At 39.6% G+C, this 26696-nt stretch overlaps 1 protein-coding gene across 4 annotated transcripts in view; it reads left to right on the top strand.

Moving 5' to 3' along the window:
* The window catches only part of LOC309693838 (receptor-type tyrosine-protein phosphatase mu), a 170196-nt gene that overhangs the window by 45161 nt on the left and 98339 nt on the right, over positions 1 to 26696 (top strand). For all 4 annotated transcript variants that reach the window (XM_082513415.1, XM_082513413.1, XM_082513414.1 and 1 more), the window contains exons 3-7: positions 12220 to 12494; positions 15936 to 16014; positions 17857 to 17972; positions 19400 to 19574; positions 25310 to 25603. In XM_082513415.1, coding sequence (XP_082369541.1) covers positions 12220 to 12494; positions 15936 to 16014; positions 17857 to 17972; positions 19400 to 19574; positions 25310 to 25603 — 939 coding nt within the window. The remainder of the gene's footprint in view (positions 1 to 12219; positions 12495 to 15935; positions 16015 to 17856; positions 17973 to 19399; positions 19575 to 25309; positions 25604 to 26696) is intronic.

Raw genomic sequence — 26696 nt, 5'->3', positions numbered from 1 at the left:
CTACTAAATGTAGTATTTATGCTTAATCATACTATTTCTATATATTTCTGCCAGGTCCCCAGGCAGCCAATCCTCTGTGAGGACTGAGACATTCAAATTTTCAAATCAGGGCCTGCACGGCTTCCCAGCCAATCATATATGTGTCCTGAGGCATTCAAATTTGCATATTGGGGCCTTCATGGCTTCTAAGCCAGCCAATCATATATGTGGTCTGAGGCATTCAAATTTGCATATTGGGGAATTCGTGGCTTCTAAGTCAACAAGTCATCCATGTCATATATCTCTAAAAATTCATATTTTAATGATAAATTGTCAACACTTGAAGATTTCCCCCATCTCTTCTGAACAAAACGGTGTAAGAATGACCGCTCTAGCCCCTACGGTTAGGAAATTATGGTCATTTGTTTGAGGGGAGTCGTCATTATGAGAAATAGACTGCAATCCGGTTGTTCAGTGATGACGCGACGAATCCTACTTCCGGGTCTAAAGTAGTCTGCGTTTAATATGGCATTTGTGTTGTTAACATGTTTAATGTTATGTATTTTCTTCTATTTGATCTCAAAAAGCTCCTAAAACAGTCAGCGATCACTGTTGACCTCCCTCGGCTTTTATTACCGCTAATCATTTATTTAAGCTCAGTTTTTAAAACCTTAGGATGTAACTACAGCCCAGCCCATGCAGCAGTATATGAATGACTAACCTCGTATTGTGGATGGATTATCTCAGTTGTTCTCCTGGCTGAAGTTTGGTCCGTTTACAGCATCCTGCCATGCAATTACATTTGTTCCTGACCACCGAGAACACTCACGGTAACTTTTATCAAGTGGAAAAAAAGTTAGCTTGTTTATATTATGCTAACATAGCTGTGTCGCTAGCGGTCAGGTAGCACATCATTATATACCAGCTAGCCAAACTTCAGTAACCCTACAAACGTCACTGCTGTTTAGCTTTCTGTCTTCATTTATGTTGGAAGTGATAACAGAGCTGTACGTTTGAATTTGTTTCCAAAACCCCGCAGTCAGGACATGCTATATTGTATTTAGATAGAAGCTAGCGAGCTAACTCCCGGCTAACTTCTAACTCCGTTAAATGTCATAAATTCCGTTTTCATGGATGCCTGGATGTTAAACTCAATTGTTACACCTGGTAGAGCAGAACGCTGATCATTTTATTAAAGATGAAAGACTTTAGACAGTTTTTCAACTCACAGTAATGCCATAGTGATCGTTTGATATATGGACCTGCAGCGGAGTTTAGACCCAGACACTGCTAGTGACGTCAGACTGAACAACCGGATAATCCTGTGTCTCTCTGTGCTGCGTGTGTAAATAGATGCACCTGTTTTGGCGGGAAAAAGTGCACAGGCTCTCTGATTGGTGGATTCAAATTCAGCAGTGTGTGTGTGTGTGTGTGTGTGTGACAGAGAGAGAGAGAGAGAGAGAGAGAGAGAGAAAGAGAGAGAGAGAGAGAGAGAAGGCCTTTTAATGGGATGATCTCATTCTAAGATTCAAATTCAATATATTTAGACTGGTTGACTGAATTGGATCTTGTGTGTGTGTCTCTCTGTGCATGTGTGTTTCCTTATGTGTACATATTTCTGATTGTGTGGCTGTTATAGATTTTTTTGCTGATTTTTTTTCATTTAACAAGTATATTTGAGGGACCCTCAGCATGTTCAGCATTTCTTCAGCTGTCCATTTTGCTTTTCCAATTTTTCTGTTTAACTTATTACTATTGTGCTAAATCATACTATTTCTGCTATTTTATAAGATTTGTGCTTAATATACTATTTCTGCTTTTAATAGGATTTGTGCTTAATATAGTATTTCTGCTTTTTATAGGATTTGTGCTTAATATACTATTTCTGCTTTTTATAGGATTTGTGCTTAATATAGTATTTCTGCTAAATGTAGTATTTATGCTTAATCATACTATTTCTATATATTTCTGCCAGGCAGCCAATCCTCTGTGCGGACTCAGACACATATCACATATCAGGGCCTGCACGGCTTCCCAGCCAGCCAATCATGTCTGAGGTCTTCCGTTTCCTCTCTCGTCATATCTCAGCGACGGTTGTACAAAGAGCAATGAAAATCGCAGTCAAAGTACACCAAAGTCCGCTGATTCACCCAGTACAAGAATTATGCCTCTAGTCCACCTAGTTTTTGAGTTACACAACGTTTTGTAACTCCAAAAAACGGCGTTTTTCGCCTCTCACCGGGATCTAATTCTGACTGCTCATCACCCTGTTTTTCAAAACGGCTCCTCTCTTTCCCAGTGGCGCAGTTGGTAATGACACGGGTCTGCAAGCCAAAGATCGTGGGTTCGATTCCACCTTGGTCAACATGTTTTTTTCCCTACAAATTAATACACTGTCACAGACCAGTAATTCATATTCATCATTTATTACAATTCTGCAAACTTTTATGATTTTACCAGCTTTTCTAATATGGACCTCACATTCTTAACACTCCATGGCACAAATACTCTTACCTTTAGGCTCTGTGTATGTGTGTGTGTGTGTGTGTGTGTGTGTGTGTGTATCAATATTTCTCCCATTTTAAAGTATTACTCCTCCATAATTGTATTTCTGTTAAATCAAAGTACTTTTACTACATCTTAGTACTTCTGCTCAATCATAGTATTTCTGCTAAATCATTGTTATTATGCTATATTGTAGTATTTCTGCTCAATCATACTATTTCTACTATATTATATTTTTCTTTCTAAATATAGCATTTCTGCTATATAATTGTATTTCTGCTATGTTATAATATTTGTGCTAAACCAGAGTATTTGTGCTGTATCATAGTATTTCTGCCAAATTATAATATTTGTGCTAAAACATAGTCTTAATTTAAAATTACAATATTCATAGTTCATTACAGTGTCTCTGGTAAATCACAGTATTTCTGCTATGTTGTACTATTTTTCTAAATCATAGTGTTTCTGTAATGCTTAAGTATTTTTGTCTAAATATATTCTTTCTGTTATCTTATACTATTTCTCCTAAATTCTTGTATTTTTGAGAAGTTATGTTTCTGGTAAGTTACAATATTTCTGCTAAGTTCTGCTATGCTATTGTATTTCTGCCAAGTATTATGTTTCCTCTAAGATATTGCAGTTCTGCTAAGTTATTCCATTTTAGCAAAGTTCCTTTGCTTCTGCAAAGTTTTTACAATTTCTGCAACTTTTCAGCTTTTTCAGCTACTTTTTGCATACAGCTTCAGCTTTAAAGCATCCACACTGCATTTTAGCAGGAAATGCAAATTTTTCTAGTATGGTTTTGTTGTCCTGTATGAACTACCACATTTGTAGCTGTAACTGTGAATGTCACTAAAATAGCTTGATATTAAAATTAGTTGTTTTTTGATTTTTTTTTTTTTAACAGAGGTTAATAACACTCAGAACTAAAAGCTGCACACTCTTCAATTATGTGCCTGCAAAAATTTGTACTAAAGAATCAATAGGAGACATTGTGATGAAGGTGCTGAGGCACTGTGGTTTAGTGTTTAGACCTTACTCAAGAGAAGCACGCAGCAGAGTTTGATGTCAGCCTGCTGTGGACTCTCCTTCCTCTTACTGCAATCAAAGACCAAACTGGCCCATTTCCATGCCTGCATGTAAATAAGTACCACAACTGAAAAGTGAAATGAAATGCAACAAGAAAAAAAACCCCTCTCTGGTTACTTAAGAAGAGACAAGCATTGCTTTAAACTCTTGGTTGTTTATGATGGTCTGCGCCTTACCTAATTGCTATGTCTGGATGGAGAGACGCCTTGTTTATCCCACCATGCAGCTCTGATTGCATGCCTTGGCTCCTTTTAGTATGGTTCAGCCCAGTTTTGAGGCTCTGTATGTCTGCTTGGGCAATCCTCAGTGTGTTCCTCTCCCAAGGCCAGTGGCTGAACCCCCGTCACAACTGCCACAGTCTGCCCTGCTATTACAATAAGCCTCATCTGTCCTGAGCAATTAAAAATAAATACATAAATAAAATAATCTCACAGAGTTCTCATTCAGCTTTGGAGAATTGGATACACTTCGGTCATATTTGGGCTTGAATTGGCTTGAACAGAAGCTTTAAAGACAATAGTTGCACTTGAATAAAAGACACTTGTGGATTTTTTTTTTTTTTTTTTTTTTCTTTTTTTTCCCCCCCCTCTCTGGGAGGAATGACTGAAGCTGTGGAAGTTTCTGGTAGGATGTCCAGATTCTATTAAGCTGTTTTTTTTTTTGTTTTTTGTTTTTTTTTTTGTTTTTTTTTTTTGTTTTTTGTGGGGGGGGTGGGGTTTGTAAATCTTAGCTAGTTCGAGACTGTGTCTTCTCCGCTGGTGTCCTGGATGCTGCCAGTACTAGGCTGCTGCTCTGTTTCTCCCCTGAGACTCGTTCTGGGGAATAATAGCAAGAGGAAGAGAAAGAAGGGCCTCTAACTGAGATTAATTAGGGTTTTTGTATTCTACTAGGAACAATTGCACATGGAGCTCCAGCTAAATGACTTATTGTGTTATTCTTAACATCTGCTCTAAATATGTTGTGGAGAAAAATTAAAAAAAAATTTTTGTCTCACTGTTGCACAGGGTCTTTATTTTGATAGCACATCCTTGGTTGATAATGACACCTGGACAATGGCGAAGGATTGGCAGAATGAGGTGCTTCACAGGGTGACAATTTCAAGCAATACAGCTTACTCTTAAACACGGAAGAGTTTGCCTATTGCATATAGATAAAGGCAGATGTTTTTAAATGGCAAAGTCTTCACCTTCCTGATCACATTGCAATAAGGAGGTAATGAACTGACCCTCCGTCTTACCTGGAAAACAAGTGTTGGTTGTTGTGCCGAATGTGCTGTCCAAATGAAAGAGGGGGGAAAAAAGGCTAAGCACTTAAATTATGAGCAGTGAGAACACCCGCTGACTGAAGGGCATCAGAAATTTAATCAGAATTTAAATCACATCAGCAAAAGATGGGATTTGCTGTTGTGAAGGGAGGGGCATCATATTGTGAACATAAGCCAGTTGCTTTTGAGCCTTTCGCAACTATGTGTGAAAATCACACCTTACACACCACCAATGGCAAGGTTAGGTTAAGCTTAAGGAGAAGCGCCATTATGATTAGGGAACAGAGCAGAAAGTCTGATCAATTTGTGAATTAATTCCCAGGCATGAGAGACTAGCATTTTCAATTTAGCATGTTTGTGGGGTGAAGAAGTGTCTTGTGGTCTCAGCAAATTACCGATTTGGATGAACAAGGTTAAGAAATCATGATGGAGGACATATTTACATGTATCTTTTCTGTATCCTAAGTGATCATAACGTGAACAATTAAGGCTAATTATAGGCGAGTCATGTGTAAAGTTTCTGTTGTGGAATGGGTTTGTAACAGGCAAATGGGGCCCATTACATGACCCATTTCCTGGAATGGATTGGCAATCGAGCGTACTGCATTTTAAGACGATATATTAAGCCATTAAGAATTATTTTTGATTGGCATGCAGCAACAAAAGATGCTGCCAGGGAACATAATAAGGGTCAGTTGTTCCACCTGACTAAAGTGACGGGGCTGAAACGTGTTCCGCATGATGGATGATTCTGGGTGAATCGGTTTGACTCCGTCAAAGAGACCTGCCAGGTCTTCATATGGAGAGCCCAAACTTATTCTGTTATTTTATCAGGCTCCTTTCATGTTTCAAAGGACACAGGGAAAGTTCTGGAAAATTGAGTGGAGGCCACGGCTGTTCACATTAACAGCCTAACCCTCACAGCGAGAGCATTTTTGATTGGTAGCAGACAGTGAGAATAGCCCTGTCTTCATTGACATTTCCAAAGCGGCCGCCGTTCTTTTCTGCGGTGGTGACCTCTGTGAATTTTATTAGCAAATGAGACCTGGAGGGTTTGGGTTTAAAGAGCGCCCCTTCATTCTGATTTCCCCCACATAATGATTTTCACAGGGTTCAGGACCTGAATGGAAGAGAAATAATGAGCACTACTCATTATTGCAAATTATATCGCCTGCTCAAACCGTTACTCAACTCATAATTAATCTCAATACCATCAACCTATAGACTTTGATGATTAGAATTAGACAGTAGCGTATTTGTGAGAACTAATTTATATCGGACGGCATAAAAAAAGACTTTCCTTTCTTTTTAAGAAAAAAAATCCCTTCTTAAAGTAAAACAGCCATTCCAGCAGTTGTCTTGGGTTCTGTCTACACTTTGCGTTGTTCTGTGTCTTGGATAGTTTGTTGTTCCCACAAAAATTAAGGAAATTCATCTTTTGGGGCTTTCCATAAGAGCAAATACTCTGTAATAATTCTGTAGTCTAGTCTATGCATACATTACTATTAAATTGAACTATTCAAACATTTTCTTTATTTATTATTAGGCCCTTCTCCTAGCAGAAGGAACTTTTATGGATGGACGTGAGCTGTGGCCAACTCCTAACTGCTCTGCCAGCTGAGGGTGCTGTCAGGGCAAAGGATTAAACTAATGGAAGCCTTCCCTGGAGTATGTCCATGGTTCTCTCTGTATGGCTCATAATGCCATTAAACCACTAAGTCTGTTATTTGGGATTACTTAATGTCCAGCTGAACTTGAGCATTTGTGAGTTTACACTCGCTGGAAAAGCCTGTACTCCAGTAGAAATCATGTATTAGATTGCATAGAACTTCACTGACCAGCTACCCAATGTTTTCCGCTTTTTGTTTCACTCTCAGAGAAAATAACCCATGAACTAAGTGATTTAAAGGAGCCAATTAAAAAGTTTTTAATGTCCTTAATCAAAACAGACAACTGACTAATGAGAGAAATCTATGGAAACTGGTCAAAGAGATCGATCGAGCCCCAACCGATTCTGAACGATTTTCGTGACACCTTCTAATTAATGGCCTCTACCAACAAATTGTCTCATAATCAATGTTAGAATATGTATGAGATGCATTGTGTGATGTATGTTTTTAAATGCAGCAGCCTCTATTCAGTCAGTGTCCTTGTTAATAAATGTTCAAAATATTCCAGAATAATGAAAGTCACACATTTCAATTTCAGCAGTGTGTCCTTCATTTCCAAGGAACAGCAACATGAATATATGTGGCATCTGCAGCAGGAACACTTCAACTCCTTCTCATTCATTTTTCACACCAGTCTCCATGTTCTCCACGTACAGCCATCATTGTAATGGAAGGTGAAGGTGGCCTACATTGGAATAATAATAAATCTGTTCCTCTGAATACCTTAGACAATAGGCGAGCCCTGGCCTTTACAGAGTTACAGAGATGGGCTTAGTGTGCCGAGAGCCCTCTCCTTTTTTTAATTGGTCCTGAACACACCATTGTTAAGGTACTAGAGATGGAGAAAGAAAGGGAGAGAGAGCGAAAACACCCTTGTGCATCACTAGCACATTAGCACAGCACTAGCGCTGTGTCATTATAATTTGCTCTTACTGGCTTACTGGCTAATTATCTTGTCATGGTGCAGCAGGTCCTGCAGAGTATGTGGTCATTAAGCTCAAATGACAATCAGTGTTCTCCTGTCATCTTCTTCAACTCTGAGACGTTGACAATGGCAGTACAAAGAAGTGGCACGCTGTCACTCGAAATACAGTATCTTTACATTGCCTGGCGGTCAGTAATGAGGAAAGGGACACGTTTTCTCCTTGTGTTTGGGTTCACTGGCTCAAATCTACACAATTTGTGGGTCTCAAATTTGGTAACAGACATTGCACAGCCTCATGGCTACAGTTCTGTATCCCGGATAATGGTGAGGAAGACATTTCATCATATGCATTTATATTACTATCACTTTGATATTTACGGCTACTGTATTAAGCATAATTAAACAAGAAGTGAGTTCTTACACGTGGCGCCCATTAATATTAATATTTCATGAACTAGTAAAGAAATGCTGCTTGAGGGATCAGATATTTTCTTCTTTAATTACTAACAAAGAGAAGTGCAGTGCATAAATCCTCCAGTGCAACACTGTCACAACGTGGCTGTTTGAAATGAATAGGAAAGTCTGTTTTAATCATAGAGAAAAGCACTGGTGCCAGGATCTTTTGTCTTTGGAACATGAGCTACAACTGAACAATTCATCAACTGATTATTAGTGCTGGTTCGCATGACACCGGTTGCTGATGCCTCAAAGAAAAAATGTTGTGGGCACCTGAGCAGGCTGGTTGTTATTAAAGAGACCTTGCAGCCCTTTTGTAGAGGCACCTGATTGTTGTTTGAGAGGCTGGGGGAAAAAAGTGTCTCAAAGTCGACTTATCTCCTGCCCTCCTTCTTGTACTTTAGACAACTTTTTGCTTAGCCCCAGAAATAATCACCCTCAACACTTGAATCACAGATAAACTAAAAGTGAATAATACATTAAAAGCTCTGGAAAAAACATAGCAGCATGCAGTTCACAGTAGGGGGTCAAAACAGGGTGATCATGCTGTGCAGGAAAATCTACACCTAACATAGGAAAGACACGATCACAAGTTTTTTTTTGTTTTTTTTTCTTTAAGCTACACTTTATTTCCAAAAGTATTCACACAACCCATTCTTAATCCATAGTGTTTAACATGATGTCAGCCTACTATTTGCATCTATAAAAGGCTCCAACTCCTCTGGGAAAGATTTCCACAAGGCTAAGGAGTGTGATTTGGGGAAATTTTTGATCATTCTTCCAGAAGCACGTTTATGACATCAGACACTGGTGTTGGATGAGAACGCCCGGCTCACAGTGTCTGCTCAAATTCATCCCAAAGATCTTCTATCAGGTTGAAACCAGGACTCTTCCACACCAAACTCGCTCATCCCTGTCTTTCTGGACCTTTGTGCACTGGTGTGCAATCAATGTTTTAACAGAATGGGGCCTTCCCCAAACTGTTCCCAAACCCAGAGTCATCTATCAAATTTCTCAGCAGTCGCCAACCCCTGGGCCATGGATTGGTACCGGTCCATGAGTCGTTTGCTACCGCGCTGCGAGAGTTGAAGCTCGGGTGTGAAATTTATGGTTTTCAGGGTTTTTAGCGGTTTTTATCTTTTTTTTTTTTTTTAATCGTAAACTCTGCTTCCCCGGGTGTTTTCCCAGTGTTATGAATAAATCTTTTTTTTTTTCATTTGTTGTCGGCGACACCTTAAAGGCCTGTCTGTGAAAACATTGTCGGCCGTAAACTGGTCCTTGGTGCAAAAAAGGTTGGGGACTGCTCTTATAGATGGAGAAGCGTGATTCGTCACTCCACTGCTCTAGAGTCCTGCGCCGGCTTGCTCTAGACTACTGGATCCAACCCTTTGTTATAATACCGCTAATGAGTAGCGAGGAAATTTCATGACTGGAGTTGTTGAACAAGTGGCATCCTATCACAGTACAACACTGGAATTCGCTCCTGATGGCGACCAATCGACCAATCCAGAAAACATATGCCCGCCAAATTCAGTGATTTGGATGGATGGGTAAATATTTTTGGCAATAATGTGTATCTGCAAGTACACTCACACTTTCTAAATTATTTACTGTAGCTCAAGTTTCATAGTGCTAAAACTCTTTAGCCTACCTGACAGAAATACTAACAACCAAAAACTGAACCTTACCAGTACCAAAACACTTGTTATTTTTCAAATGCAGTACATTTTCTGGGTCAAACAGAATCAGCATTTTCTGTATTCATTGTTAAATGGGAACACTAGCACGTGCACATCATAGCACTGTATTGTTTCACTGGTTTATTTTTACAGTTCATTTATTTGTGGTAGATGAATTAATGATATAGACCCCTCCCCCACCCACCCACCAACATGCGGCAAACATGTTAAGATCATTTAAAACAGCAACTGCCTGCACCTGACGACACACAAAGCTGATCAGTCTGACTTGGTGTCATCACAACTCGCTCCTCCTCCTCCTCTTCTGCTCCCTCTCCTCTTGTTTCATTGTGTAAACATGACAGAACCCCCACTCATTATCTGAAGCTGGAGACAGATGGAATTGGTGAGCGTTACAAGTGCAGCACAACAAGACGAGTGGGCAAGCTCGAGTCATCGATGGAACAAATAGGGTTTTGTGAGAGGCTGTTAGGCTGACACACTCGGGGGGCCATCCCTGCTGATTTAGTTTGACATTATTCACCCTTTTTTAACATCATATCTGAGCAGATCCCCACATGTTAAATTTAATGACGAAGAATCGCATTCACCACAGCTCTGCCTTGCATACAGCAAGCGTTTTGCTTACAGGTTGTTTGTCTCTCCTCGAAGCAAAATGTGCCTTCGAGTCATTAGCACACTACCCAAAAATGGATTTTAACATAAACTGATGCTTTCTTTTGGCTGTGTCTCAAATGCTGTTACGATTTGTGCCATCTCATTACCAAGCCAAGCTAAATAAGATGATGACAAATAGAATGTGTTCTGCATCTCCTTGAAAGTTTGCCAATATAATAATTCTCACTTGTGTTTTATTGGCAAGAGGGTAGAGAATTAGATTAACCTTTGATATTGAACCAAAGTGATAAAATCTAAATGGGGCTTTCTTGGCAAATAGATTTCAGTTTATTGATTTCTCATCATTTCCCGTCTCTCTGTCATTGAGGAAAACCATTCCTGTCAAACATCCAGTATTTTTTCGGGATTGGTCTTTCTATGTCTTTGTATTTTGATGAATGGTAATTATAAGAGTGTTTCTATCAATCTAAAGATGAAAGCATTTTCTCATCAAAGGTCACACGCTAAAATTGTCGCTGCTAATAGGAAAGCACTCAAAGCAGCCATTTATCTGTTCTCTACGTCCCTTTATAAGATTGTTCCTTTCATTTCATTTATTAACTGCAGTGACTGCTGCAGCTCATGATCCGATTGCTAGTTTTAGTTTTATTGTCTTGGAAAGCTTTGTTTTGTTTATAACTACGCACACCAACAGCTCCAAGTTGTGTTGTCACACAATTAACAGGGACTTAATTAGTCGATCAAATCTGCTGCAACATCGTCCCAAGCCTTACGAAGCACCTCTTACATGTAGCGTGGCTGTAAAATGAAAACTTCAGAGGAAATTATTATTATGCCATTTGTTACGCAAAGCGCACACCAAGAAATCAGACACTGGTCTGATGCTGTCTTCATTCTTAGACTTTGTGAACATTATATGCAGTAGAAATCTGACTTAATGCGTAACAGGATTAATAATTAAGGGCTACATAAAATGTTTTTCTAGTACATCCATTAGTTGTTGCTTTGTTTGACTTTGGACCAAAGAAACAGACCAGATTTTTTTGGCTAATGATGATATATCACAAGTATTATTAAAAAAAGACTTTTCCAATTACTTTTGGAATTTATCATTACATTTCAGTTGAAAGACATTACAAGCCGCTCAATCAAGTGTACCTAAATACACTGTATTCAAGAAAACTGCTGCTCCCTAGATTTTATTTTTTCCAGACCATTCTCTGTAAAACCCTAGTGATGGTTGTTTTTTGTGTGTTGTGAAATATTCTGTTCAGCTTGTCAATAACCATGCCACATCCAAAGCCCTGGGATGCTAAACGCCTTATTCATTTTCTAGTGATCACTTTTAGTTGTTTACCATTAGCTAATGGTTTTAAATGCTACCTTTACTTTTACCCAATAATTTCTAGCTTCTAATTCTACATGGCTATTTCAACTGTTTACCTAAACAATTCTATTTGTTTATCCATACTTTTGATTAATGTCAAATGCTTCTGCATAGTTTTGGAAAACACATTAGCTTAACTCTTAACTCTGTTAGTGAGCTAGTTTAACCTTTCTTTACTTTTTAACTTATACACTACTTTAAATAAGTTATTATGCTTGCTCTCTATATTCTGCAGCTTATTCATGACCTTTAATTAGTTACATCTTCTATGCTAATAATATATAACAATCATTATATATTATTAGCATCATTGTAGGGTGTTTACCTTACACTATAAAGCACCTCGAGGCGACTATTGTGACTTGTAGCTATGTGACTAAAATTGGATTGCTCAAAAATTCTCACAGTAACGTCTCCCTAATCTTAGATTAAATAAATAATTTATATTAAGTTATTTAAGTTAGTACTGCAGCATTTACAGAGATCGACTTTGTACCCCTTTTTACATGACTATAGGCTAGGATTGTGTAACAAAAAAAAAAAAAAAATTAATTGACCGAGTTTCTACTGGTATTTTGTATAAAAACCTTCTTAACCCGTGATTACACTACTTGCTCATGTTGCAGGGTCAACCTTTATGATGGTGAACACATCAGGACGCTTCGCAGGACAGAAGGCCCTGCTGCTGACACCCCAGCTGAAGGAGAACGACACACACTGTGTCATCTTCCACTACTATATAGGAGGCAGAGACAACAGCCATCCCGGCCACTTAAATGTCTATATTAAAGAAAACAATAGTCCGATGGGGATGCCTGTTTGGAACGTGTCGGGTCCAGCCTCTCGCTCCTGGGGACAGGTGGAGTTGGCTATCAGCACCTACTGGCCCAACTTCTACCAGGTGAGGACATGCGGTTGAAAGCAAGTCATCTTTTGCATAATGTCTCGTTGCAAAACTAGGTTTCTCATTGTAAGGAGCCTTTGTAGTTAAGCCAAAGTAATTAATGCCCTTTTTCTGGGTGGAGCAGGACAAACCATTATTTGAGATGGTCTAAACAATTGCACAAAAGCTCATTCAAAACACCTAAGATTATTGATTTCAGCGGCTAGCTCGGTATCCATGGTAATCTGTTCTCTCTCTGTTCCATCTGAGCCTGCTCTCTTTTTCCAATTCTGAAAACTCATTTTCACTTACCAATGCACATGACTGCTGGCCGGGGCAAGGTGATTTCACACTTGCCTGGCTATTAGTCTTCACCAGGCTTGTTCCACGAGTCCACCACATGTTAATTGATGCAGAGAGACCCCTTAACCTCCCAATGGGAGATGGTCTCTTGGTGAATTATTTTATTATGGCCTGGCAGAGCTAGTCCACAGTGGAGCAGAGGGAGTCCTCCTGCTTGCTCATTGTAGCCACACTGATAACTTAGTTAACAAGGGACACCGCTGGGCTTCTCACTGCTGCATGCAGTATAGAAGGTTTAATGAGAGGCACACGGAGAAACGAAAGAAGAGGGGAAAGGCAACAGTTGAGCAGAACAGAATGTGCTGCTATTACCAGTAATAGTCACTGTTCACTGTTGGCAAGATTTTGACTTTTGTGACATAATAAAGCAAAGCCTGCCTGGTTAAATGTTTTCAGTTTGGCTCAAGACATGTAAAGACTAAAAGAGTCTGCCTCAGAAGCACAGCTTGTTGTGTTTGCATTTACTCTGCTTGTAGACCTTTTTAAGTACCAAGTTAGAGCTTCAGAAAGTTCAGACACTTTGACATTAACTGCTGCTTCTTTCTGACAAACGAATTGCAATTTCAGTGACAGCTGAACCCTTTGACATGCATGGTTACGTTTCAATAAATTTCTGCATCTAAGGTGAGTGGTTAGACCCGAGATTACTCATTTTGTTTACCAGTGTGTCGAGGGAAATTTCCAGCATCTGTTGCCTTTAAACCCAGCTTTGTTTGTAATTGTTCCAAGACTGACAACATGGTCAAATGTGAGGATGCTAATGAACTCAGCAACAGTCAAGAAAGGAGACCAGTGCTTCAAGTTGTCACTAATTAACAACATGGTGCTAATTATAGGTATCTTTAATTGCATGGTAACCTACGCAATTGTCAAAGGGAAGCCACCTGATACTTGGAAATTATTTTTTAATTACCAGTAAGGCTTGAGCATTTCAGCTTTTGATAATTACTCCTGTCAGGCTATCCCTAAATCTTTAATTGACATTGTCATTTATTTCCAGAACTGCTGATCATTGTGCAAAACAATATAATTTTCACTAATCTGGAAGCTATGACTGTCATGTGTGTGCTATTTAAATACTTTGTGCATAAGATAAAAACCTATGGTTTACCCTAAAAAAAAAAAAAGGAGTGAAAAACAGAAATGTGGTTATCCATCTTGATTTTTAATACAGCAGAGTCCACGGCAGAGCTAATCAATTCTGCTGTAATGCTGTACTTAGCCAAGCCCCTTAGGGATAACCCATGTGGCGATGTAGGCATTGAACGCTGGGTTCACTGTCTGTACGTCTGACAAATGAGAATGGTGAACTTTCCTGTGATATCAACAGCTTCGTCCCATGCGAACATTTTCACTCTGTGGGTCAGGCCCAATTATGCACTGCACTATTATTGATGTTGGAATCAATTATATCACAGCTATTAGGCAGCCTGACTGATGTCTGTTGCACAAACAAAGGATTTCAATTAGAGTGTGGGGGCCAGTTCATTTGTCTGGTGGCGATATATAGAGTGGTTGGCCTTTTAATTTCCTTTAAATTAGTCTGTAATGAGGCCATAATTGGCACCCAAGACACTCACTTTCATATTTCATGAGACAAAAAAAGAAATTTATAATTAGACAGCCTTATCTGAAGGCATCCTGCCTCCCAGATGACAATGGTAACTATCTCCGCCTTCACATTCCTAGGCTACAAAGAGAATCTCAGAGATAAATGTGTGTGGCAGTAGCAGGACATAAGTTTCTGGGTGACGCCACACATTGAACACGACCAGTAATGTATGAGTTTCACCGGAAGATTCAAGCTTGTATTTAGGGAATCGTGGCACGCCAAACATGTGTAGCTGTAGCACATGTGGTGTAATGGGTCTCTGCACCACACCCTGAGTTTGGGAAGGGACTGGCATTCTGTTTCCCTTTTTATCACGCTGCAGACCATCGAGTGCATAACTCTGACATTCTGCAAGGACGCACCCTCCGACAGGGCTTTGGACCATTTGTTTTGCAGGAGCTCTTGACCCTTAAAATAGGGTTACTCTAGTCCCACACAGCACAGTTGCACTTGTTTTTCAAGTTTGTCTTGTCAGAGATGGAAACTTGTCAACTAAATAACACTCACCACACAGCAAATGTTACAGGCAACTGTCCCTCCTCGTGTAAGAGATGACACTTTAATTTTGCACTGAAGTGATGATTTGCTCACATTTCTTTTTTTTATGTAATCCAATTCTTGTGGCAACTTCTGTAAATTTAACATCCAAGGAAACTTAAGACTACCAGCTGCCTACTTCAAATCTTAGCTTGGAGTCACTGCCTTGCACAAACTGTCAAATACAAATGGGTTAGAGTAGTTTGTACTAAGAATTTACATGCAGCAACTTCCTGGTAAGGGAAATGCTATAGTGTGTCACCAAGCTATTGTGTTAGCTGTGCAGGTTAAAGAGTAAAACAAATAGTGGAATATCTTACTAATAATGATGAAAACATCTAATATTTGTATCCTACTTGGAGTTAATATTAATTTGATTTTAGCTAACTCCATTATAAATTTAGCATACAATTACACTAATGACTTTACAGTGTAATCAGTGAAATCAAGATGGGTTTTAACTGTTTTCTCTGTTAAAGACAACCTTTTTCCACTAGAAGAGGGAAACTTTTAGGGTGGCGCCCACCTTTGCAGAGTCCCTTTTCGTGATCTAAACCTGAAGATCGGTAATGTGGAAATTGTCACGGTGACAGCACTACCTTGGCGGCTAATATCAAATGATCAGATACATGTAAGCGTTGGGTGAACTTTAGCTAAATTGAGTTTTAAGCATCGCTCTGATGTTCGGACTCTCAGCCCTCACACTCTGTTTCGTCAAGGCTCAAACTTAATTTAACACTTGCATGTCATAACACCTATCAGCTGTGACATACTGAGGAAATAATGTCGGTGGCCTGCAGCTGTGTCACCAGCTGCAGGCCGGTTATGGAGCAGGGGGCATTAGCAAGAGCTGGACTTCTTTATGCGCACAGACAGCCTTACTCAGGTGTCATTTGAAGATGTGGTCATTTGTCATTGGTGTTATAACTCTCCTTTCTCTTCCTCAGATTGTGTTTGAAGCCGTAACCTCAGGGCAGCGAGGCTTGCTGGCCATCAAAGACGTTGTGGTCCAGGGCCACCAGTGCAGTAAGTCCTTTTTTCCGTCACCATAAAAGAATATCATCAAACAGTGATTGTCCTTTCCATGACACCCTCCCAAATACCTGTGTCACTGTTCTATTCAGGGCCTGCCAGTCAAACAAAAGGCCTTCAAAGAATATTCTACAGTCAATCCAAGTGCGAGTCTCCCTCCTCCTAGCTCCTTTAAGATTTATGAGCACATAGTTGACAAGCAGAAGTGTCACTAGCGCTGTTAAATCTATCCTTTGAGAGATGGTAGAAATAGTCAAAAAAGGGGGATGAGAAACAAATCCTATCATACATTATGCTGCTTCTTGTTTGGATTCCACAATTTTTTTTTCCCCCCTCCCTTAAGGATATTCAGTAAAGTATCTCGTCAACATCTGTTCAGAATTCTGCTATCCCTCGCTGAATATAAGCAGAAGCACTTCAGAGTGCACTACAGATGTAATGAACGAGTAATCACTCGCATATTTAGAATCTTTCGGCTTCTGCTTTTTGGATAGGCTGCTGCTGTGGGAGCAGAAGCAAGAAGCCTCCTCAGTATTCTTCAGGTCTATTCTTCACTGTGCTGAGAGTCGCATTAGTCCATATGGCGCTCCACATTCTAAAATCTAAATCAATACCACAAGGGTTTTCATCAATTGATTTATGCTTTACTCTACTGCTCATAGCTGAAGTATCAAGCTCTGATTGTCAGGCACTAATGACATGCTAACCATTTGAAAGCAGCTGAATTCCTACAAATGTCATGTCAATAAAATGGATTTATATAGAAATAGGTGTTGCATATAAATGTATTTGAGTAAATCAATGAGGTCTCATGACGAGGCCTGTGTTTAAATGCGAGTCGATCAATGATCCACTTAGTGGCACTTGGGTATTCTTGAATGATAAGCAAAATGATCAGAGCAACTCATCAGTGGAGCACAGCCAATTCATTTTCTATTTATATGACCATGTGGAATATCTAAGGTGTGATTATGCCACTGGGCGGTCTGCCTCTCCTTCCGTCATTAAAGACATTTGCAATGACAATATATTATATATATATATATATATATATAGATATAGATATAGATATAGATATATATATAGATAGATAGATAGATAGATAGATAGATAGATAGATATAGATATATATATATAGATATATATGGTGCTGGATGGATTGACATGACAAAGTTATAAAGGAGGTATAGTTCAAAGACAAGGTTGTAAAATATTAAATAGAAGTGAAAGTCTTGATGATGAAAGTGATAGAATTAGCTTTTGCCAAGTCTTTAGAGATTTGGTTATGTTTCGAATCAAGGTCGCTCCACTGAAATGCCCCATTTTTCTATGCAGAATAGCGATACTAATCAAAAATGTTCTACATAAGTTATTTTCTGTGGACTATCCCAGTCAGTGAGCGTACTGATAATGAGCACAGTTGGAGACGAGAGAATAATGCTTTTTGATAAAAAAGAAAAACCCGCCTCAATCACTGGAAGAATTCAGTAAAAGAGAGTAGAAATTAGACTTTTGGCAGGTGAGAGATTGAACTCATTTTTTTGAGATTGTGTCTCATTTTTGGTGAATCTTTCTCACAAAATGATGGTAGCCTTGGGCTTTAAGGGTGTTGCGTACTGTGTGCGGTGGTGGTGGTGGGGGTTTGCTTTTCAAGGATGCTTTTCTCAGTGTAAAATCTGATAGTAGCATAGTTAAGATGTGGCTATAGAGTGGCTACTCTCGACTCCAGTTGTCAGAATCAGATCCGAGTTGTCAAACTCAGATCTTTTCATATCACCACAAAATATATTTTGCATATTGCATATTGTACAAACGTTTGCCTTTTTTCCCCCACAGTGAATACTCCTCATTTCCTGACTATAAAGGGTGTGGAGGTCAATGCCGGACAGACTGCGTCCTTTCACTGCACTGTCAACGGACGCAAGCGGGACAACTTCCGCCTCTGGCTTCAGGTACGTAAGAGATGTTGTTATCTTGTTTTGTTTTTTTACACTTCTGAAATGCATATTTGTTACTTAGCGGGCTCTTCTGGTTTAAGCTTTTTTTTTTTTTTTTTTCTTTAATAGATGACAGTTTTCAAACAATCAAGCTAAATACTGAAATAAAAATTTTGTGACCCAGCTAGAGTAACTTCCAGCTCAACGTCTTAGCAGGTGAAATCAGGACAGTAACCAGTGACAATTAGCCTTTTCAACATCATGTTAAAGCAAATATCCACTGACATCTATTTTTATTTTTATTTTTATTTTTATTTTTTTTTAAGATTGGAAAAATCACTGAGCTCATTTACAGTCAAAACTATTTAAAAAGTATAAATGGATACAAATCATAAGGAAAAAAAAGCATAGGGATCATACAGAGCACTGAGTGTATGTATGTTTGTAAAAGAAGATATGGTAGGATTTACCACTGTTGCACATTATTCATTCTGGGTGGCACAGTAGTACAACGATTATAGAAAGAAGTTTCTGGACTTGCACCTTGGAATAAGATGTAGGGAATACGGATGGAGGAAAGGATCAGTGGTTTAAAGTCTGGTTGTTTTTGATCTTTTATCACTGAACCGTCATTACTTTCAAAGCCCATACAAAGATACTGATACTTGGTTGCCACCCGTTCTTTCAGGAAACTCTTGCAGCCATTAAAATTCATTCTGTGCTCCATTTGACAATTTCAAGCTGAGACATTCACACATTGCTCTGTTTTGCCCTTGTTTGAGATTTCACCTGCTCACCAGATTCCCAGAGACCTTTGCATCTGGGAGGTTGGGGGATTAGGGTTGTTTCAGATCACTGCAGTATTGTCTTAACCTATATACACGTGGGCTCTGTGGATACTGTGTACTATATCTGGCACAACTGTTCTGCACAGCAGTCTCGAATTGACCTTGTTCTGAACAGCGAAGGTAGTGCATCTGGCAGACATAACCCTGCTGGCTCTGCTGCTAAGCACACTGTCACACATGTGATCAGTGGGAGCATGACGCTGGGTAAAGGTCCTCTGCCAGGTACTCCATCATTTTAACAAACACGTCCTCATTAGCACAGGAGCTGGAAAACAAACATTAAGTGAAGTCCCCCGATGACAGTAATGAAGAAATATTTCTAATGAACAAATGTCCCCCATCTGCCTGCTGTGAGGGGTGACAGCTGGGGAGAGCCCACTGTGTTTGTGTGTGCGCGTGCATTCCAGTGTGATAAATGTATCCCCACTATCAACCACCAATGGGAACGATAGGACACAAACAAACACGCACAAGAACAGGGGACAAGTACACTCAAACAGAGTTTTTTTTAAAAAACACAAGGTCAGGCCACTTTGCTTATTAAACCTTTCCATTTTGGAGGTTCACTTGTGCGTTTGTCTCTGTTCCAAACAGGGCATGGGTGGACGGGAGGCCCCAATGAAAGCCACTAAACCTTGGAACAACCGCCGCTTCATAGGCACTTTCGATGTGGAGAACACAACCAAGGGCGACTCGGGCCGCTACCGCTGCATTGTCCACTCAGACAAAGGGGTTGGAGTGTCCAATTATGGTGAACTAACCATAAAACGTGAGTATTTGTCCCAAAGCAGAGTAAAAATGCAAAACCGACCTATTTCAGTGAAAACAAGGCAGAAAGCGGGAATGTTTTCCATCCGCATGACCTTCATGCATTCAGCAAAGTTAACGGGAGATAAACAGGAACTGCTGCGTGTTTATAGATGAAAATGTCCTCTAAGGCAGTACTAAAAATACTAGCTTTTTATGTTGATTTGTTATCCAGAGGACTTTAATACTTCCTCTGCAAAGGTTGTCCTTGACTGAGCACAATTCCCCCTAAAAGATCACAAAGGCAAGAGGCACCAAGGTTTACAGTAACCTCACTGATATTTCACTCCTGCAGTCATTTGATATGAATTTATGGAGTCGTCCGAAACTAAATCCAGCAAGGCCTCTCTTTCCTACAGCCCTATAGCCCAGTAATGGCCTTCTATATTTCTTCACCTCAATTTTCTTGCTGTGCTCTCAATTGAATTTATGGTCCTGATTTTTTTCTCCTTCCCCTTTTCTTTTTTTTTTTTTTTTTTGTCTTCAAGCTTTATGTGATTGATAGGTTTAATCCTGGCTGTCCAGATCGAGGTCTGTCAATCATGCGAGAATGGCTGGGCCCAGACACAGCAGAGCGTAGAGGGAGATAAAGTCTCTCTGCCTGAGTGTATCAGTGGGTTTCAGTGGTGTACTCAAAGAAAATTTACTGACACATTGGAGGCACTCAAAACCACACTTGTGCATAAATTCAGCAACACAATCACTTGCACATCCTCACGCTTGCACAAACCTACACGAGAGCAATATTTTTGCTGATAACTGCTTCCAGTGTGTTACCGTGTAGATATTTTCTTCTTACTCAAGACAAACCTCTTAACCACTTTAAATTCAACAGAGATGTCACACTTCAACGACTTTAGCATAAGCCAGCTCGTTAAAAGAGGAAAAGAGGCGTTTTCACACTTATGAGTGTCCCACATAAAATGCTGATATCTCGCCTTATCGTACCAGTCATAAAACAAGTGCTTAACCCTCCTAGCAATGAGTCTGAGTTGTAAATCCTCTTTAAATGTGTATTCACCGCGCCCGTGACTCGTTTTTGGAGGAGTGACCATGGAGCGATTCTGTGGATTATGAGCCTGGTACAGTCGCACGCCGGCTCTCCCCCCCCACCCCTCATTACCATACACTGCCTTTTCCTTCAACATGAGGAGAGTGAATGCTTGATTATCCCTGATAATCACTTCTGCCTTTCGTGCCAGTGTTCCATCAGATTTATGTGCCTATGTGGAAGTGCACTGCATGTATTTGCGGATTGGCCCAGAGCTGCACCCTTCCGGTGTCCCCCCTTGTGATGAGCTCTCCTGTAGTGCAGCCGGTGGTTTTGAAAGAAGGATAATTACTTCTTGTCCAAGTGCTGGCTCTTTTCTTGCCCTGGTTAGAATCACCTGGAGCCTGCAAAGCATTTGCTGAGCTCTAACACAGTATACTTGGCAATGTTACTAACTGAACAATGCGGAGGTGCAACTGTGTCGGCACTAATGAGAATAGCCACCGAAAATCGAAGGCCAGCCAGTCAAGCTCCTCATTTTCCTCTGGCCACCTCTTCTCATATTAGGAGCAGATCAATTCTTTACTCACAGCAGCCCACTTAGGAAAGCGCACATCATAATGAGGACCTCTTGCATCTTAACAAGAGAGGATCAGGGGATGTAACAGACAACTGAAAGAAGGATTTATAAACGATGAGGTCTAACCTAAGAACAGAGAAGAGTGGCAGCCCTTATTATCGTGCTCTGTGTGGTGGATGGCAAATGGGTAGGAACGTGAGTGTGTGAGTGTGTGCATGTCTTTAGTTGGTGTGTATGCTGTGAATTATTAGAAATAACATGTAAAAAAACTTTTGAAAAGTCGACTGATGTAAGTCAAAAATGAAAAAGATTGCTTTGTCAAATACATACATTGCATTAAAAAAAATGGATGTTGGTACTGTGAATCTCTCACTGGTTTGCATGTCCTGCTTTAGCATCCTTTTTCTAGTCTAATGAGGATCATCTTTACAACATAAACATCATGTTGCATCGAATAAGACTCAAATCTAGCAGCTGAGGCTATGAACTCATGAGAAAAGGGTTTACTGAGGTAACGGATGAGTGAGCCAAAGGGCTGTTTGCCTATAGACTTCTATACGACCAGGGTCGTCACCCCTATTGGAGGATGGGTTTAAAGTGCTGCTGTTCTGCTTTTAGTTTTACCGAACAAACATTTGTCAGTGAAACTTTACAAATGAAGATTAATCACTGAATAAAAATTGGAATATAATTGACACTTTCAACAGTTTCAAGTCCTTGTATAGTGGTTCCTTTTGGTGTTTTTTTTGCATAATGTGCAGTTGTGTGATTGTGTTCTGGCAGGAAGGCAGGCAGGTGCTGTGGTAGAAGAGGGCGCAGCTGTTGCCAGGCCGTTTGCCTGTCTGGTCAACATCGCGACAACAGCTGCTCGCTGACCCCGCGTATGGTCGCCACTGTCATCTGTGGACTGTCACACATTTCCAGCTAGCACCGGGCTCAGCTCGAAGACCTTTCCAGGGCCCCGCTGCTTCAAAGCTGCCCTGCTAAGGCTTAAACATTGGGAAATGAGTTGTTAATATCCTGAAGTGTTCCAGCACTTGAGTGCATTTCATACCAGTAATCTGTTATTTTCAGTGCATCTGCTATGGCTGTTGAACAGGGGATTACTGCACCTACAGGAATTATTTCATCACCATAAGCTGCTGTTGTCTTTGTGAAGCAGTAACTTTTCAAACTTAAATGAAATGCTTATTGCTGTAATACATCATGCTGTTTAGTCTTTTGCAGAAATGGTCTCAAGTGACATCTGCAACAATAGAACTGAACCATGCAGCGCAGTGCATATGAAAGCGTGCTCTCTGCAAAGAACAAAAAATTGCTTGGATGACTAAATAGGTCTTGCTGGATGGAGTAACAGGGCTTAAGTCATTTTTATTAACCATTTGGTTACATTTTGTGCTGTGTGGCTTCTGTGAATCATCATGACTAGGTCAGCAGCTAGGAAGTTTGCCATATTTTGTGGCCCTTATTAAGGCGTTATTGAAGAATGAGTGTGTTGATAAATGTGTCAAAATCTGATAATGGTTACATGATGTGCTTTTGTGGATGCAGGATATAGTATTAAGTTTCTAAGTTGTGATTTCGGGAAATTTCTTTTAAATTTGTTGTTTTATCAAAAAGTGCTGTTCTCTGAAACCAATAATGTCACATTTGATCTTTTCAAATATATAAAAAAGCATATTTTTCTCAATTTCATCATACTGATAGTACAGAATGAGCATGTGCTGTTTTCTGTTGCTTAAATTAATCTGAACATATTGCCACTTAACTCAGTTAAATCCCTTTTAAGGGCAAAACAACAGACCATAAAAGACCATCAAAACAAGCCAATGGTTTAACTCAGATTTTGGGTCACCTTATTTCCCTGTCTGGCTCCAACGTGCCGACTGTTGCACAATGTGTAAGTGTTGAAGAAGACCTGGTGGATTATCTGGTTCGCTTTAGGTGATGTTTGACAGCAACACTAGAAGCTTGGATTAGTGGGAGTTTAGTGGGACCTGCAGCTGAGGTCACTGTGGGGTAACCATCTGCTGAGGAACAGCCTCCAGTTCTCTGTTGGACACCTCATTTGCCTGTGGACTTGTGCCTCTCCATGACAACTCCATGAGAAGCAGCCGGGTGACTAATGGTATTATTCTGTTACGTGTACCCTCATTAGAGCTGCTCACTGGGGTCGCTAGGACATGCAACTATTGTAGTATGTGACAGGGTAGATTCCTGAGCAATTCCGCAGCCGCTGGTCATGGCTCTTCTTTGACAGTTTTAGATTTTTGGTTGTACCCAGAGACCTTTTTCTCAGGGTGTTGTCTGTGTATTGCTGTTTGAATCTTCAAATGGTAATTTGAACAAAATTTTACATTAATTCAATAAAAGGAACAAATCCAATATGCATTTTATTGAAATGGAAATTTTTGCAGCCTCTGTAAATCACTGTGACCTTTTTAAATGAGATTTATTTATTTATTTATTTTTGGTCAAAAACTGGCTTAAAGGTGTAAACACAGAAGTATAAAACTACTTCAGAAGTTTCCATTGGCAACCGCTCAAATGTTAGTGCAGCAACTCCTTACCTGGTTATATGATGAAGCAGTCCTGATGTCGGAAAAAACCTGACATTTCGAGAAGCACCATTAAACAAGAAATGGCACGAGGTTTAAGTTGGATTAGGAAAATACAGATGACATAACAAAGAAAAGGTCGTCTTCAAGGTTGTCATTGAACGCTACATTTGTCTGAAAGAGAAACTTTATTTTTAATATTATATTTTCCTGTCAATTCAAACATTGAAGGTTAAAGTGCTTCTTCTCCTTCCCTTCAATTTCTCATTATTTTGTTGTTTTTTTTCTTTTGCAGGGGAGGGGAGGGGTGGACTTGTGCAAATATCTTTCCACTTAATACAACATTACACCAATATCTGATTTTACATTTTAGTTTACTTAAATAATGACAGCTACCATTACTTATAAGCTGTTTTTGTGGTGGTAATGAATTAATGCATTGTTTTAGGTTAACCTCACAGTGTTTATCTAAAACACCTGTACTGTAACTCTGGTTTATGTGCTTGGCTGCATTTATTCATGTTCGACCGTGGCACTGTAATAGGAAGCGACAATAGGAAACAAGTAGTTTGTAAAAACATTCTTCACTCCTACATTTTACATGATAAAATGTAAGTGGTATTATTGCAAAGTGTTTAAGAACCACAACAACTCAGCAATGAAGTGTCAGACTGCTTAAAGTTGCAAAACAGGGTCACATAGTGCATAAAAGTCACAAACACACTGCTGTCTCAATAACTGCAGAGTTTGAGATGTTTCTCAGCAAAAATTAATTCCAGCAAAAGAAATTGCACCAGGATCTTAATGGTATTGGTTTATGGAAAGCAAGCAGCTTGTGCTGGTGACTCATTGCTTCTGTCCATATAGTGTATGTGGTTATTCTGAATGATCTAGAAATACTTGGCGTTATCAATTAATTTGTCATAGTAGCTTATTATAATATAGTATGAATAGATTACACGGTTAATACTGAGCGTGTTTGTTTTTTAGGCCTAACAGTCAACTCTTTACCTTTAAATAAATTGTAAAAATCCGACAGCAGTCTTTAATAAAACGCTCCCAGAATCGCCTACCATAGCTGTCATAACCAAAGGCTTTTCCATAGAAGTCCTCTGATTGAAATCAATACATTGTTTAATGGGAGCACCATTTACCAAGGTCTGGGTAACTTTATTTACTCCTCTGTGAGGGGCTGCTGTCACTTTTAAAATGTATGTGATTACATGGCACAGTGTACTACTGATGAGAGATTCCATTCATCAAGCTGGAACTATTGATTGTTACAGGGCTCTTGTTGAGTACGTTGATTATTTGAAAACATGAAGATATTCTTCATGTGCTTCTAGAGAATTTTGATGTGGTTGATTTGGTTTAACAGAAGGTATTGATTTTGGGCCTCTTGTTCACTTGCAAGTGTTCATCTGCAGACTTTTTTTTTTGTGCTTTTTTACACAAACCAAAAGTACATAATTGCTTCTTTTTTTTTAATGTGAAAACTTTCCACAATTACAGTTTGATTACTTATCGTCACAAAAAAACAAAGACAAAACAACTTTTTGTTTTCCTAGAGCCCCCAGTGCCTATTGCACCACCCCAGCTGACTGCTGTTGGTGCCACCTATCTTTGGATCCAGCTCAACGCCAATTCCATCAACGGAGACGGTCCAATAATTGACAGGGAGGTGGAATACCGCACTGTGTCTGGGACCATGTATGACCTGCAGCCTGTAGACAAGACCACACACAAGATTGGCCACCTGGATCCAGACACAGAGTATGAGATCAGTGTTCTGCTGACCAGACCTCTGGAGGGAGGCACCGGAGCTCCTGGGCCCCCTCTTAAGGCCAGGACCAAATGTGCTGGTAAGGCCAAAAATTTTAATTGCTTGCACAACACCACTAGAATTTATTTTTTATTTTTTTTTAAACTTGCATGTTGTTTTGCTGCGTCAAATGAATAGGCTCATGTCTTGAGTAATACAAATACATAGGCGAATAAATGCTGACCATTATTGTTTGGATGCAGTTTGCCTCCAGGCGACATGTACCATTACCTTGTGATCAAAGTTGCTCGCCCGAGGTTGTTGAATGCTCAGTCTTTGCATAAGGTTGCCACAACTTCTTTCAGCCAGTCACTAAATTACAGTTTGACCAATTATTTTCCTAGTCAATGTCCTATTTTTCCTAATTGTCCTTCTAATTTTACTCTAGTGTGACTGAGCAAGTAAGCACTAAATTCATATACCCAGTCTTTTTCTTTGTGTTCATGGGGTAACTGTAAATTTGCTCCAGTATTTGGATACCAAAGACTTCTTCCTATGCATATCAGTATCTGTCTAATTGTAGTTGCATGCACTATATTTCCATTCCAGGAACTCTTGTAAATCCTTGGTCACTTTATCCATCACACTAGTGATGTACTGATTTAATGGTCAAACATTGGTAAAAGCCAATATTGTTGGAAAATAAGTAAGGTCACATTTACCTGCCAATGTTTCTCTTGTTGAGTCAGTTCTCATTTACATGATATAGACTGATTTCATATGTTTTAATCTGTCATTTATATTTCGACTATTTTTGTTGCACGAAAGACAACAGAGCTAAAACAAAACAAAAACCCGAACGCAGTATGAGCACTGGCTGTTGTTCAGATTGTTATTCTGGCTCAGGAGCAATTTCTCTCATCTTAAATTGTTCCGCCCTCGACAAATGGAAGCGGTTAGATGATTTTCCTCCCAAGTAAATAAATTACTTTAAAAAATTACTTTGTTTTTAATTTTTTTGCCAGATGTTGAACATTTGCCTTTTTTTCTGCATCTTGGAAAGAAGCAGCAAAGAGAACACCAGAGTCTAAATGTCAGAGGTTTAAATATAAACACCCATCTCTAGCTAGTTCTAATGACAGACTGTCACATAGATAATCATATTAAGGTGAATTTTCTTTGTGGGGACTCGA

The sequence above is a fragment of the Aulonocara stuartgranti genome (assembly GCF_965226115.1).
Source record: "Aulonocara stuartgranti genome assembly, chromosome: 18".
NCBI lineage: Eukaryota > Metazoa > Chordata > Actinopteri > Cichliformes > Cichlidae > Aulonocara > Aulonocara stuartgranti.
This window is presented reverse-complemented; position numbering and strand designations above follow the sequence as displayed.